The 14,954-nt window shown below is 32.5% G+C and overlaps 4 protein-coding genes across 4 annotated transcripts, besides 8 other annotated features; 1 reads left to right on the forward strand and 3 right to left on the reverse strand.

Moving 5' to 3' along the window:
- Positions 1-97: 97 nt before the first annotated feature.
- On the reverse strand, positions 98-832 carry TVAGG3_0402250 (uncharacterized protein; the record flags this gene model as incomplete). Its single annotated transcript, XM_001309799.2, has 1 exon — positions 167-832. One exon carries the CDS (start codon positions 830-832, stop codon positions 167-169), a length of 666 nt encoding a protein of 221 aa, XP_001309800.1.
- A 929-nt stretch (positions 833-1,761) lies between these two features.
- TVAGG3_0402260 (uncharacterized protein) lies at positions 1,762-2,742 on the forward strand (the record flags this gene model as incomplete). Its single annotated transcript, XM_001309800.1, has 1 exon — positions 1,762-2,742. One exon carries the CDS (start codon positions 1,762-1,764, stop codon positions 2,740-2,742), a length of 981 nt encoding a protein of 326 aa, XP_001309801.1.
- Positions 2,743-2,863: 121 nt separating this feature from the next.
- TVAGG3_0402270 (regulation of protein import into mitochondrial outer membrane) lies at positions 2,864-3,250 on the reverse strand (the record flags this gene model as incomplete). Its single annotated transcript, XM_001309801.1, has 1 exon — positions 2,921-3,250. The coding sequence occupies one exon, from the start codon at positions 3,248-3,250 to the stop codon at positions 2,921-2,923; it is 330 nt and encodes a 109-aa protein (XP_001309802.1).
- A 571-nt stretch (positions 3,251-3,821) lies between these two features.
- TVAGG3_0402280 (O-acyltransferase protein) lies at positions 3,822-4,190 on the reverse strand (the record flags this gene model as incomplete). The annotated part of the gene is made up of 1 exon (XM_001309802.1): positions 3,822-4,190. The coding sequence occupies one exon, from the start codon at positions 4,188-4,190 to the stop codon at positions 3,822-3,824; it is 369 nt and encodes a 122-aa protein (XP_001309803.1).
- Positions 4,191-4,932: 742 nt separating this feature from the next.
- Positions 4,933-5,150: a mobile genetic element.
- A 980-nt stretch (positions 5,151-6,130) lies between these two features.
- Positions 6,131-6,624: a mobile genetic element.
- A 438-nt stretch (positions 6,625-7,062) lies between these two features.
- Positions 7,063-7,125: a mobile genetic element.
- Positions 7,126-7,245: 120 nt separating this feature from the next.
- Positions 7,246-7,354: a mobile genetic element.
- A 141-nt stretch (positions 7,355-7,495) lies between these two features.
- Positions 7,496-7,604: a mobile genetic element.
- Positions 7,605-7,745: 141 nt separating this feature from the next.
- Positions 7,746-7,854: a mobile genetic element.
- Positions 7,855-7,995: 141 nt separating this feature from the next.
- Positions 7,996-8,103: a mobile genetic element.
- A 417-nt stretch (positions 8,104-8,520) lies between these two features.
- Positions 8,521-14,954: part of a mobile genetic element that runs on past the window's edge.

The following is a 14,954-nucleotide window of genomic DNA, read 5'->3' on the forward strand; positions in this document are numbered from 1 at the left end:
AAATGTGGAGCGAATTATTTCTAGTTAGGATAATACTAAAAATTTAAGACAAAATCAATAAAAAACGAATTCAGTCTTGACTTAAAATAGATTGGAATCAAAATTCAAATTTGAAACAATTTAGAACGAATATAATGAAAATAAAAACTAAGGATTACATAAAATTCTACCAAAAATATGGTGGCGGTGGATTTCTCCATGGACCCATTGGTTGTGGAGGTGGAGGAGGTAATCCGAACCCATAATACTGAGGAGGTGGCGGGGGGTATGCATAACATGGATAGGGGTACATGGGACCTCCATAAGGATACATGTATGGCATTGGGGGTGGTGGAGGATATGGATACATTCCGGGATAATTAAATTGTTGTTGTGGTTGTTGTTGAGCTTGCTTTTCTTGAGGAGGGTTGATCATGCTGCAAGCACAGAATGTAGAAGATGGCGGAGGAGGTATAAGAGGTGTATCATTTCCTTTTCCTTTCTTATTGTCAATATTTTCCTTATTTTGAACAGAAACAGCACCACCCCAACATCCACCACAGCATCCTGCTGGTGCACCTTCAGGTGGTTGCATGGTTTGTGTCAACATTTTTTCCATTCTGCCTGATAAACGACTTCTCCAGCATAAAAACATTTCGTATTCCTTTGCATCAATTTCGAACATTCCTTCATCTTGATTTTCTTTGCTTTTATCTGAATTCTTGCAATAAGCCTTATGATCAACCAAATACTTTAAATATTTGCACTGGCCACGTGGACACTTACCACAGCATTTTGGTGGTGTGTCCTGTTGACCTTTTGGCTTAGGTGGTTCCTCTTGAGGATTGCTCATTTAAAATTTTTTTCTGTTGAAATTTTCCCAAAAGTGTCAATATTCGGAAATTATGAACTATTTGCCATTGAGATTATTTATTCATAAAATCAGTTAGCCTCCATAAATCATTACTAATTCTAGAAAATAATGCTGAAATTCATAGTAACAAATCAAATTTTATGATATCTCCATCAAAAATCAATAATATGATTACTAGTGTATTTACTTTTTATGTAAAATTTTCTTGCATTCCAAATTTTGGAGCAATTGTCCATCGAATTTAAGTTTATTGAATAATCCATGTGATACTTAATCAGTTTTTGGACTAAGTATTTATATCCTAACTTATTTCTGCATTGGCGCAAACATTTATGATCAACCAGAAAATATTTAATAAGTATCCATGAATAATCCTAAATATTCGAAATTTTGGAACCCACGCTATTCAATTTAATCTAGATCATTGCATGACTATCAAGATAAAATGATTATCTCCACGCCGATAACAATGGGTGTCAATGCAGGAAAATCCCACTCTTCCACCCGAGCATTACGTTCAATATTCAGAGATTAGTGAGCACGAAGTCCTACAAATCGATTATGAGGCAAAAATTCTTGATTCTTATCAATATATCGATAAATACGTAATTAAACAGCCTTTTAAGAGGTCAGATCCCATATTTTTAAACTGCAAACCATTAAAGGACCACTTCATTGATGTTCACGAAAGATTAAAACCTATTATACAGACACTCCAAACTTTAAAACAAAATTCAAATGCCGAAATATTTAGAATCCAAAAGTCTATTGACTTTAAAGCTCAACTAAACGCTCTAATACATCCAAAATTCTGGATATTATGCCACCAAGAGTTTCAATTTGTATGTCGTAAATTTTTAATTCTTCAAAATCAATACTGGATTACAAAACTCAATCGAATCAATTTGATGCTATCAGAGATCAATATAAATCTTCATGCTGCAACTGATATGCTTGAGTTGGCGACAGAATTAATTAAAAAACCATCAAATGTCGTTTTTAAGATCAAAAATCTCGAGTCATTCGTACAAAAGCCAGAACTGAGCGAGACAGTTAAGATTCGTAAGAATTACAGTCGTTTGAAAATTACAGTCGATGCTTTAGAAGTTTTGATAAAATTTTACATGCAGCTTTCAAAACAAACAGACGATCAAAACATTCTCAACGTAAAATACTTATCAAAACAAATAACAAGCGAAAATTATTACACAGATTTTTATTCTCCAATTACTCTTGAACTGGAGACAGTTTTGAGCTCAATCTTATATAATTCTGAAATAAACATCGATACTTTACAGACAAAACGCACAATTAAAGAACAAAAAGCGTTTGCAATCCAATTTTTAGAACAACACAAGATTGATAAGAATGTTATACCTTATTTACTTTTTACTTTCCAAAGAATGCTGTTTGGACTTAGTTATGAGCAGAATTCCTCGGAAAATGACAAAAATCATGTTGAAACTTTTTCATTTTTGAGAGATCTCGCAGACAAAGATGAAAATTATAGAAGGTTATTCATTCCTATACATCCAGAAATGCAACGCGTCATTGATCTTTTTAATGAATTGACCTTTACAAGTTATCCAATTGATATGGCTGTTTGCATCGATAAAGCAATCAGAATTTTCAATGGAATCACAGCAGAAATGGGGGTTGTTGATAAATTGAAGATTATCTGCGTTGCATTGTCATTTAGCTTTTTGCCAGACCCATATTATATAATGGATAGCATTTTGAGCATCCTTACGAGCTCAGAGTTCCCTGCCAATATAAGAGATTCTAATAATATATATGTTTCCGCTTGCCAATTTTTGCAAAAACCAAATTGGAAAGAAAATTTTGTTAATAAGCAAGAAGACATAACAGAACAAGAATCTGCTAATTAGTAGATGCTTTTATTATATTTTTATTTTTAATTTTGAATTATAAATGTATTTTTTTGACTTTGATTGGACATTAAGCCAAAATCAATCATAGAAGTAAGTTTGTAAATATAATTTTAAATCCGATATCAAAAGATATAGTTTTATTTTGTAATATAATAATTTGAAACAGGATTACAAATTACCAACCCTCATCATCGTCATCCCACTTATCATCAAACTTTCCACGGTGTTTGATTTGAACTGTGGAGTGGGCTTGCTCTGTTGCAGAAACTTTGTTGAGGATTTCGAGGAGTTCGGCATCCTGAACTGGACCTCCAAGATTACGCTGCTGAGACATCTGAATGAGAAGATCTTCTACCATTCTAGCCTTTTCTGGCTTAACGAGAGCAATACGACCAAGTCTCTCCTTTGCTTCTGTGGAGAGAATCTTGTCAAGAAGAGCAGCATGTTGTGCTTCTAATTGCTTCTGCTTCTCCTCAGCCTGCTTCTTTGCTTCGGCACTAGACATTTTTGACACTTTTTACATTTCATAAACGTTCACCATAAAAGTGTCAAAAACACTTATAAGATAATCAAATAATTATTAAAAGTAAGGCGTGTTTTATAATATATTAAGATTTCGTTTAACTTCACCTCACTTCATTTTATTTTGGATTTTGCTCTCTCAGTTCTGAGAAGACGTACCTCTATCCCATATAGCAACGCTGGAATTGGATAATTAAATATATTTTACATGCATGTTATCAAATATATTACTTTATCTCTCATATAAAACAAAAATCTTGTATATCTTCATTAAATTTTCATTGCCAGTTTGTTCATTAATAGATCTATAAATAAATTAAAAACTGTGAAGATGAGAAAGCCGTATTTAAATAAAATTTGGCGATATGGTACTGGAAAAGTGAAGAAACTGCAAGGGCATTTTGGAAATACTATAATTATACATGTGCATTCTAATTGTAAATCTTTTGTGTAACTAGAAGCTTGAGTAAACAAATATTTTCACTATTTTTTTTTAATTAAGTTTAAACAAATGAGTTTTTATAATTAGAGATAGAAAACAAGATAATTGTACATTAAAGAATAGTAAATTCATAGTTAATAGTTTTTTCATTCTTCTTTGGAATAAATGGTAAATGGTTAGTTGTATTATAAATTACATCAATAACCCTCTTGTTACTAACCAAAGATTGGTGTTCATATGATTTATGAGACATTTTGAAATCTAAACAATTTACGTTTGTCCAATTGTTGCAGACCCATTCAATACCATGAGCTGGAATCTTTTCATCTCCAAGGGCTTTATATTCCTTTGGAAGTTTGTCCCATCCTTTATTAACATCTAAAACATCTGTTGTAGCAATTCCAGAGTTGTAGAAAATCGTTGTTTTTACACCTGGTGCTGCTGGATATGACTTAGTAATATTATACGAATACTCATACATCTTAAAATACTTGTCTGAAACTAATTTAAACTTTTTGGCGAAAGAATAAACATCCCATGCAGTGTAATTCTTTCTATCTGGTCATATGAACACTGTTCTATTACCAAATGCATATAAATTAGGATTGTGGACGTGAATACTCGGCCAAGATTCACATAATTCTTGTAATTCGGGAGCATGGTAGTTTGGAACAAGTGACGATGATTTAGTCCAAAATGAAAGTAAATTGGAGGTCATTCCAACAAATGATGGCGCTAATAATATTAATTGATCAATGTACTTGTCTTTCCATGCTTGATCAACTTTGTTTTGTAGAAAATATTGAGAGTTAAAGTCACCAAGAGAAAATCCAAAAAGTGTGACCTTCTGGTTATTGAGTTTAGAAGCATTTTCAATTAATGATTTGAGATCTTCATGAAATTCGGATGAAAATGCAGGCGAAATCCTAAAGTCATATGGAACTAAGAACAAATCTTTCTTGATTTCATAGCCGTGTTTCTTGTAATAATCAATAATCGAAGCCATTGATTCAACAAATGGATAATCAATGACTTTGAAGTTTGCTACATATCTCAGTGACTCTTCTCCACCAAAGTCTTTAACATAAATACTAATATTTTTGTAATTACGGATTTTCCCGTCTGAATCAAGTCGTGGTGTAAGTAATTTGCATAAACAGTCTCTTCGTTTTGAAATAAACATAGTTGCATCAACCCAGATTAATTCATCTTTCATTGACTTTGGGTCATTATTGATTTTGTAATTTAATCGTCGTCGTTATCGATTTTGTAATTTAATCGTTATCGTCTTTTTCTAAACGTGCATTTTTTGCTTTCGGAGCTATTGAACATACATTGGCCCTTACCAGCAATTGAAAACTATTTTTCATTATCAACAATTACATTACTCCGAGTTATTCATCAATCAATGAAAATCGATATATAGTCCATACTTCAATTTACAATATTGGCAAGTCCAATTTCACTTGGCATATTTAACTCATATAGAAAAACCAGTTCGAATCGGCAAAATTATCTTTAATTCCATACATAAGAAAAAAAAATTATAAAGTTCTTCAATAATAGCAAACTAATAGTTTAAATAGATTTACAAGTATCGCCCATCTACTTTTGATCTAATTCACATATTAAATGTAGAAAACTGGTTTAAAATAAATATTTCAAAAGTTCGAAAACGATTTATGAAAAAATAACGTGATGACATTTACTAAATTTGCTCTGTATTAAAGTATCGATGATAGAAAGAGCATATTTTGTAAATATTTCAAAAATATTTAAAAGTCGGAGAAATTGTATTGTAATGTACTATAATTATGTTACAAATCCGATTCAATACTAATCCTTCGCTATTGAAGTTGTTTTGAGAAGGATATTCTCTAAATTCTTGATAAATCTTTAAAATCTAGAGTAATCGTTTTGTAAACTTAACAAAACTAAAATGTATACCAATAGATTGGCATTTTCTACGTTTTCAAAGTGAGAGAGTGTAAATTCTTTTTTTTATCCTATTAAGGTTTTTAAAAAATTTAATTAACTTAATTTATATGATCTGAAATATATGACAAGTTAATATGGAGAATTCTTTCAACCCAATTTCAATTTATTGAATTTTCTATTCGAATTCAAAAATTTTCCCAAGAAGAAAAAATAATTAGGAAATTTAATATGTTAATACATAAAATATTTTATTTATTCAAAGAATTCAATTTTCTATTGGATCAAAAAACTTGTGTTAAAGTTCGTATTTTAAGATAACTATACTTTTAGAAGCTGTTTTTATTTTTTTCACCGGGATTTTATTAATTTAATTCTTTCAAAATTTGAATCTTATTGTATATCACCGGACTATGATCATAATAGAGTTGCAATCTCTAATTATAGCCACATTAGTACTCGTGGGTCGATATATCATGGGAGATACAAAATTATTTGAATTTTCTTTTATTTTTTTAAAAAATATTAAAAAAAGTAAATAAATAACTAACTAACAACACAGCATCACTTTTCGTAAAATGCTTTAATCCTAGTCCTTTTTCCCCTTAATTTTTCAATCTCTCCCAGGTTGAAATTTATTCCGGGAATTTTTAAAGATGCTTGGTCAACATAAAATTTCATTAAATCTTCCACAGGAGTCATAAACTCTGAACATTTGAAGCGAGCATGAACTGCATCATTCAAATTTTTAAGAAGATTTTTGTTCGAAAAGTGATTCAATACGGCGATTACATGAATACAAGGTAATCCGTATAATTCGATGTGCTTACATGTGCATGAATATTGTGAATCTGACATAATTTTTACGCAATATGTATAGCGACCAAAAGTTGCATAATATAATTCTTGAATTGGATCATATAATACCGAGCTAAACATATCTGAATGTTTCAAAGTTTCATTTAGATTTTAGTTAGTATGGCTAAGTCGTGTGTGGTGGCACTGCGTTCCTCCGTACGCAATACTTGTGAATTTGACACTTTACAAAACCGTTAACGTATATTTTACAACACAAACGACAACACTAATTTAACCTTAAATATTTACAAACCGCCAACCACTTCACTTCACTAACGAACTCACTAATGTAAAAATAAACGTTCTCACTATCGTTCTCACTAACGACTTCACTAATGTTCTCATAAATTTAGTTAGTATCCCTATCTTGTGTGTGGTGGCACTGCGTTCCTCCGTACGCAATACTTGTGAATTTGACACTTTACAAAACTGGTAACGTATATTTTACAACACAAACACAAACACCAACTTAACCTTTAATATTTACAAAACCATCTGACACATAAATGATTTCACTAACGACATCACTAACGACTTCACTACCGTCCTCACTAAATAAAATGTTATATACGAAAACGATAAAAACGGTTTGACAGAAAAGTGACAACTTTACGTGTCAAAAATATAAAAAGTGATATTTTATTCATCATTATCTTCTTCATAATTTATTTCATATTCTTCGTCTTACCAACAAAAGATGGGAATGTGAACAATTGCGGGCAATTTTTAGCCATTTTGGCTTGGAACTAGAGCCTGCGAGGTACATGGATAGTATCAGTACCTCACAGGCTCTAGTTCTCTATATGGCGCCGAGAAATTTTGGTGAAATGTGGTCGCATTTCACCAAAATTTTTTCGGCGCCATAGGATGAATTGGAGGGTGAGAGATATTATTTCATACAATACTACTCTCACCCTCCAATTCCCAGCCAAAATGGCTAAAAATTGCCCGCAATGTGAACAATTGCGGGCAATTTTTAGCCATTTTGGCTTGGAACTAGAGCCTGCGAGGTACATGGATAGTATCAGTACCTCACAGGCTCTAGTTCTCTATATGGCGCCGAGAAATTTTGGTGAAATGTGGTCGCATTTCACCAAAATTTTTTCGGCGCCATAGGATGAATTGGAGGGTGAGAGATATTATTTCATACAATACTACTCTCACCCTCCAATTCCCAGCCAAAATGGCTAAAAATTGCCCGCAATGTGAACAATTGCGGGCAATTTTTAGCCATTTTGGCTTGGAACTAGAGCCTGCGAGGTACATGGATAGTATCAGTACCTCACAGGCTCTAGTTCTCTATATGGCGCCGAGAAATTTTGGTGAAATGTGGTCGCATTTCACCAAAATTTTTTCGGCGCCATAGGATGAATTGGAGGGTGAGAGATATTATTTCATACAATACTACTCTCACCCTCCAATTCCCAGCCAAAATGGCTAAAAATTGCCCGCAATGTGAACAATTGCGGGCAATTTTTAGCCATTTTGGCTTGGAACTAGAGCCTGCGAGGTACATGGATAGTATCAGTACCTCACAGGCTCTAGTTCTCTATATGGCGCGAGAAATTTTGGTGAAATGTGGTCGCATTTCACCAAAATTTTTTCGGCGCCATAGGATGAATTGGAGGGTGAGAGATATTATTTCATACAATACTACTCTCACCCTCCAATTCCCAGCCAAAATGGCTAAAAATTGCCCGCAATGTGAACAATTGCGGGCAATTTTTAGCCATTTTGGCTTGGAACTAAGAGCCTGCGAGGTACATGGATAGTATCAGTACCTCACAGGCTCTAGTTCTCTATATGGCGCCGAGAAATTTTGGTGAAATGTGGTCGCATTTCACCAAAATTTTTTCGGCGCCATAGGATGAATTGGAGGGTGAGAGATATTATTTCATACAATACTACTCTCACCCTCAATTTTAATTACTTAAACTCATTCTATTTTTTTGACATGTAAATGTCACTTTTACTGAGATCTGACACAATGTCAGATCTCTTTTTTTCGTATATAAGAAAAATATAACCTTATTTTTATTTTTTTTTAAATTTTTTATTTCATTACAAAGACATGTCCGACTACATTTACTATGACTCTTTCCCAGAACGTTTCCGTGAACTATTCAAAACTCAAGTAAAACTGAGGAACATGCATTTTAACAAAGACAGACCCATTGACGATGAAAGAAACCCTGAATATATTATAATACCTTATGATGCTAAATTTATTGCATACATTCCTTATGGACGTAGAGGAACGAAAACTATTTCAACAAAGAACAAAAATTATTTCTGGAGCGATGAAGAAAATTGCCTTATGCTTTGTCAAGACTTTGTCATGACTTCTTCGTAAATGCTTTTGTCATGACTTCTTCGTGAATGCTTTTGTCATGATTTCATCGTGAATGCTTTGTCAAGACTTTGTCATGATTTCATCGTATATGAACGTAAATGCTTTTCTCATGATTTCATCGTTTATGATTTGTCATGATTTCATCGTGAATGAACGTGAATGCTTTTGTCATGATTTCATCGTTTATGATTTGTCATGATTTCATCGTAATGAACGTGAATGCTTTTGTCATGATTTCATCGTAATGAACGTAAATGCTTTTGTCATGACTTCTTCGTGAATGAACGTAAATGCTTTTGTCAAGATTTCATCGTGAATGAACGTAAATGCTTTTGTCAAGATTTCATCGTTTATGATTTGTCAAGATTTCATCGTTTATGATTTGTCATGATTTCATCGTGAATGAACGTGAATGATTTGTCAAGATTTCATCGTTTATGATTTGTCAAGACTTTGTCATGACTTCTTCGTGAATGCTTTTGTCATGATTTCATCGTTTATGATTTGTCATGATTTCATCGTTTATGATTTGTCAAGATTTCATCGTGAATGCTTTGTCAAGACTTTGTCAAGATTTCATCGTGAATGCTTTGTCAAGACTTTGTCAAGATTTCATCGTAAATGCTTTTGTCATGACTTCTTCGTGAATGAACGTAAATGCTTTTGTCAAGATTTCATCGTTTATGATTTGTCATGACTTCTTCGTAAATGCTTTTGTCAAGATTTCATCGTGAATGAACGTAAATGCTTTGTCATGATTTCATCGTGAATGCTTTGTCAAGACTTTGTCAAGATTTCATCGTTTATGATTTGTCATGATTTCATCGTAATGAACGTGAATGCTTTTGTCATGATTTCATCGTTTATGATTTGTCATGACTTCTTCGTTTATGATTTGTCATGATTCATCGTGAATGAACGTAAATGCTTTTGTCAAGATTTCATCGTGAATGCTTTGTCAAGACTTTGTCAAGATTTCATCGTTTATGATTTGTCATGATTTCATCGTAATGAACGTAAATGCTTTTGTCATGATTTCATCGTGAATGCTTTGTCAAGACTTTGTCATGATTTCATCGTGAATGAACGTAAATGCTTTTGTCAAGATTTCATCGTGAATGAACGTGAATGCTTTTGTCATGACTTCATCGTGAATGAACGTAAATGCTTTTGTCAAGATTTCATCGTGAATGAACGTGAATGCTTTTGTCATGACTTCATCGTTTATGATTTGTCAAGACTTTGTCATGACTTCTTCGTTTATGATTTGTCAAGATTTCATCGTTTATGATTTGTCATGACTTCTTCGTAAATGCTTTTGTCAAGATTTCATCGTGAATGAACGTGAATGCTTTGTCAAGACTTTGTCATGACTTCTTCGTGAATGAACGTAAATGCTTTTGTCATGATTTCTTCGTAAATGCTTTTGTCATGATTTCATCGTGAATGCTTTGTCAAGACTTTGTCATGACTTCTTCGTTTATGATTTGTCATGATTTCATCGTGAATGAACGTAAATGCTTTTGTCATGACTTCTTCGTACATGTTTTTGTCATGATTTCATCGTTTATGATTTGTCATGATTTCATCGTGAATGAACGTAAATGCTTTTGTCATGACTTCTTCGTAAATGCTTTTGTCATGATTTCATCGTTTATGATTTGTCATGACTTCTTCGTAAATGCTTTTGTCATGATTTCATCGTTTATGATTTGTCATGATTTCATCGTTTATGATTTGTCATGACTTCTTCGTTTATGATTTGTCAAGATTTCATCGTGAATGAACGTAAATGCTTTTGTCATGATTTCTTCGTGAATGCTTTTGTCAAGATTTCATCGTGAATGAACGTGAATGCTTTGTCAAGACTTTGTCATGATTTCATCGTTTATGATTTGTCATGATTTCATCGTGAATGATTTGTCATGATTTCATCGTTTATGATTTGTCAAGATTTCATCGTTTATGATTTGTCAAGATTTCATCGTTTATGATTTGTCAAGACTTTGTCATGACTTCTTCGTAAATGCTTTTGTCATGATTTCATCGTTTATGAACGTAAATGCTTTTGTCAAGATTTCATCGTGAATGATTTGTCATGATTTCATCGTTTATGATTTGTCATGACTTCTTCGTTTATGATTTGTCAAGATTTCATCGTTTATGATTTGTCATGATTTCATCGTTTATGATTTGTCATGATTTCATCGTTTATGATTTGTCATGATTTCATCGTGAATGATTTGTCATGATTTCATCGTGAATGAACGTGAATGATTTGTCAAGATTTCATCGTTTATGATTTGTCAAGACTTTGTCATGACTTCTTCGTGAATGCTTTTGTCATGATTTCATCGTGAATGAACGTGAATGCTTTGTCAAGACTTTGTCATGATTTCATCGTTTATGATTTGTCATGATTTCATCGTGAATGATTTGTCAAGATTTCATCGTTTATGATTTGTCATGATTTCATCGTTTATGATTTGTCATGATTTCATCGTGAATGATTTGTCATGATTTCATCGTGAATGATTTGTCATGATTTCATCGTGAATGAACGTAAATGCTTTTGTCATGACTTCATCGTTTATGATTTGTCAAGATTTCATCGTTTATGATTTGTCATGATTTCATCGTAAATGCTTCATCGAACTTAAACGTAAATGCTTCATCGAACTTAAACGTAAATGCTTCGTAAATGCTTTTGTCATGACTTCATCGTTTATGATTTGTCATGATTTCATCGTATATGAACGTAAATGCTTTTGTCAAGATTTCATCGTTTATGATTTGTCAAGATTTCATCGTTTATGATTTGTCATGATTTCATCGTGAATGCTTTGTCAAGACTTTGTCATGACTTCTTCGTAAATGCTTTTGTCAAGATTTCATCGTGAATGAACGTAAATGCTTTTGTCATGATTTCATCGTGAATGAACGTAAATGCTTTTGTCAAGATTTCATCGTTTATGATTTGTCATGATTTCATCGTGAATGATTTGTCATGATTTCATCGTGAATGATTTGTCATGACTTTGTCATGATTTCATCGTAATGAACGTGAATGCTTTTGTCAAGATTTCATCGTTTATGATTTGTCAAGATTTCATCGTTTATGATTTGTCAAGATTTCATCGTGAATGCTTTGTCAAGACTTTGTCATGACTTCTTCGTAAATGCTTTTGTCATGATTTCATCGTGAATGAACGTAAATGCTTTTGTCAAGATTTCATCGTGAATGCTTTGTCAAGACTTTGTCATGATTTCATCGTTTATGATTTGTCATGATTTCATCGTGAATGCTTTGTCAAGACTTTGTCATGACTTCTTCGTAAATGCTTTTGTCAAGATTTCATCGTTTATGATTTGTCATGATTTCATCGTGAATGCTTTGTCAAGACTTTGTCATGATTTCATCGTGAATGCTTTGTCAAGACTTTGTCATGATTTCATCGTGAATGCTTTTGTCAAGATTTCATCGTTTATGATTTGTCAAGATTTCATCGTGAATGAACGTAAATGCTTTTGTCATGATTTCATCGTTTATGATTTGTCAAGATTTCATCGTGAATGAACGTAAATGCTTTTGTCATGACTTCATCGTTTATGATTTGTCATGACTTCATCGTTTATGATTTGTCATGACTTCTTCGTGAATGAACGTAAATGCTTTTGTCATGATTTCTTCGTAAATGCTTTTGTCATGATTTCATCGTGAATGCTTTGTCAAGACTTTGTCATGACTTCTTCGTTTATGATTTGTCATGACTTCATCGTTTATGATTTGTCATGACTTCATCGTACATGTTTTTGTCATGATTTCATCGTTTATGATTTGTCATGATTTCATCGTGAATGAACGTAAATGCTTTTGTCATGACTTCTTCGTAAATGCTTTTGTCATGATTTCATCGTGAATGATTTGTCATGACTTCATCGTTTATGATTTGTCAAGACTTTGTCATGACTTCTTCGTAAATGCTTTTGTCAAGATTTCATCGTGAATGAACGTAAATGCTTTTGTCAAGACTTTGTCATGATTTCATCGTGAATGCTTTTGTCAAGATTTCATCGTTTATGATTTGTCAAGATTTCATCGTGAATGAACGTAAATGCTTTTGTCATGATTTCATCGTTTATGATTTGTCAAGATTTCATCGTGAATGAACGTAAATGCTTTTGTCATGACTTCATCGTTTTATTGTCATGACTTCATCGTTTATGATTTGTCATGATTTCATCGTGAATGAACGTAAATGCTTTTGTCATGATTTCATCGTTTATGATTTGTCATGATTTCATCGTGAATGATTTGTCATGATTTCATCGTTTATGATTTGTCATGATTTCATCGTAAATGCTTTTGTCATGGTTTCATCGTGAATGCTTTTGTCATGATTTCATCGTGAATGAACGTGAATGCTTTTGTCATGACCTCATCGTTTATGATTTGTCATGATTTCATCGTGAATGATTTGTCATGATTTCATCGTGAATGAACGTAAATGCTTTTGTCATGACCTCATCGTAAATGCTTTTGTCATGATTTCATCGTTTATGATTTGTCAAGACTTTGTCATGATTTCATCGTTTATGATTTGTCAAGATTTCATCGTTTATGAACGTAAATGCTTTTGTCATGATTTCATCGTTTATGAACGTAAATGCTTTTGTCATGACTTCTTCGTAAATGCTTTTGTCAAGGTTTCATCGTTTATGATTTGTCATGATTTCATCGTTTATGATTTGTCAAGACTTTGTCATGACTTCTTCGTAAATGCTTTTGTCATGATTTCATCGTGAATGATTTGTCATGACTTCATCGTTTATGATTTGTCATGATTTCATCGTGAATGAACGTAAATGCTTTTGTCAAGATTTCATCGTTTATGATTTGTCAAGATTTCATCGTTTATGATTTGTCATGATTTCATCGTGAATGATTTGTCATGATTTCATCGTGAATGCTTTTGTCATGATTTCATCGTTTATGATTTGTCAAGATTTCATCGTTTATGAACGTAAATGCTTTTGTCATGACTTCATCGTTTATGATTTGTCATGATTTCATCGTAATGAACGTAAATGCTTTTGTCATGATTTCATCGTGAATGAACGTAAATGCTTTTGTCATGATTTCTTCATCGTGAATGCTTTGTCAAGACTTTGTCATGACTTCTTCGTTTATGATTTGTCAAGATTTCATCGTTTATGATTTGTCATGACTTCTTCGTAAATGCTTTTGTCATGATTTCATCGTTTATGATTTGTCATGACTTCTTCGTTTATGATTTGTCATGATTTCATCGTAAATGCTTCATCGAACTTAAACGTAAATGCTTCATCGAACTTAAACGTAAATGCTTCGTAAATGCTTTTGTCATGACTTCATCGTTTATATTTGTCATGATTTCATCGTATATGAACGTAAATGCTTTTGTCAAGATTTCATCGTGAATGCTTTGTCAAGACTTTGTCATGACTTCTTCGTAAATGCTTTTGTCATGACTTCATCGTTTATGATTTGTCAAGATTTCATCGTATATGCTTCATCGTTTATGATTTGTCATGATTTCATCGTTTATGATTTGTCATGATTTCATCGTAAATGCTTCATCGAACTTAAACGTAAATGCTTCATCGAACTTAAACGTAAATGCTTCGTAAATGCTTTTGTCAAGATTTCATCGTTTATGATTTGTCATGATTTCATCGTATATGAACGTAAATGCTTTTGTCAAGATTTCATCGTTTATGATTTGTCATGATTTCATCGTAAATGCTTTTGTCATGATTTCATCGTTTATGATTTGTCATGATTTCATCGTATATGAACGTAAATGCTTTTCTCATGATTTCATCGTTTATGATTTGTCATGATTTCATCGTTTATGATTTGTCAAGATTTCATCGTTTATGATTTGTCATGATTTCATCGTTTATGATTTGTCATGATTTCATCGTTTATGATTTGTCATGATTTCATCGTTTATGATTTGTCATGATTTCATCGTGAATGATTTGTCATGATTTCATCGTGAATGAACGTAAATGCTTTTGTCATGACTTCATCGTTTATGATTTGTCAAGATTTCA

Source organism: Trichomonas vaginalis, chromosome V (genome assembly GCF_026262505.1).
Source record: "Trichomonas vaginalis G3 chromosome V, whole genome shotgun sequence".
In the NCBI taxonomy this organism is placed as follows: domain Eukaryota; phylum Parabasalia; order Trichomonadida; family Trichomonadidae; genus Trichomonas; species Trichomonas vaginalis.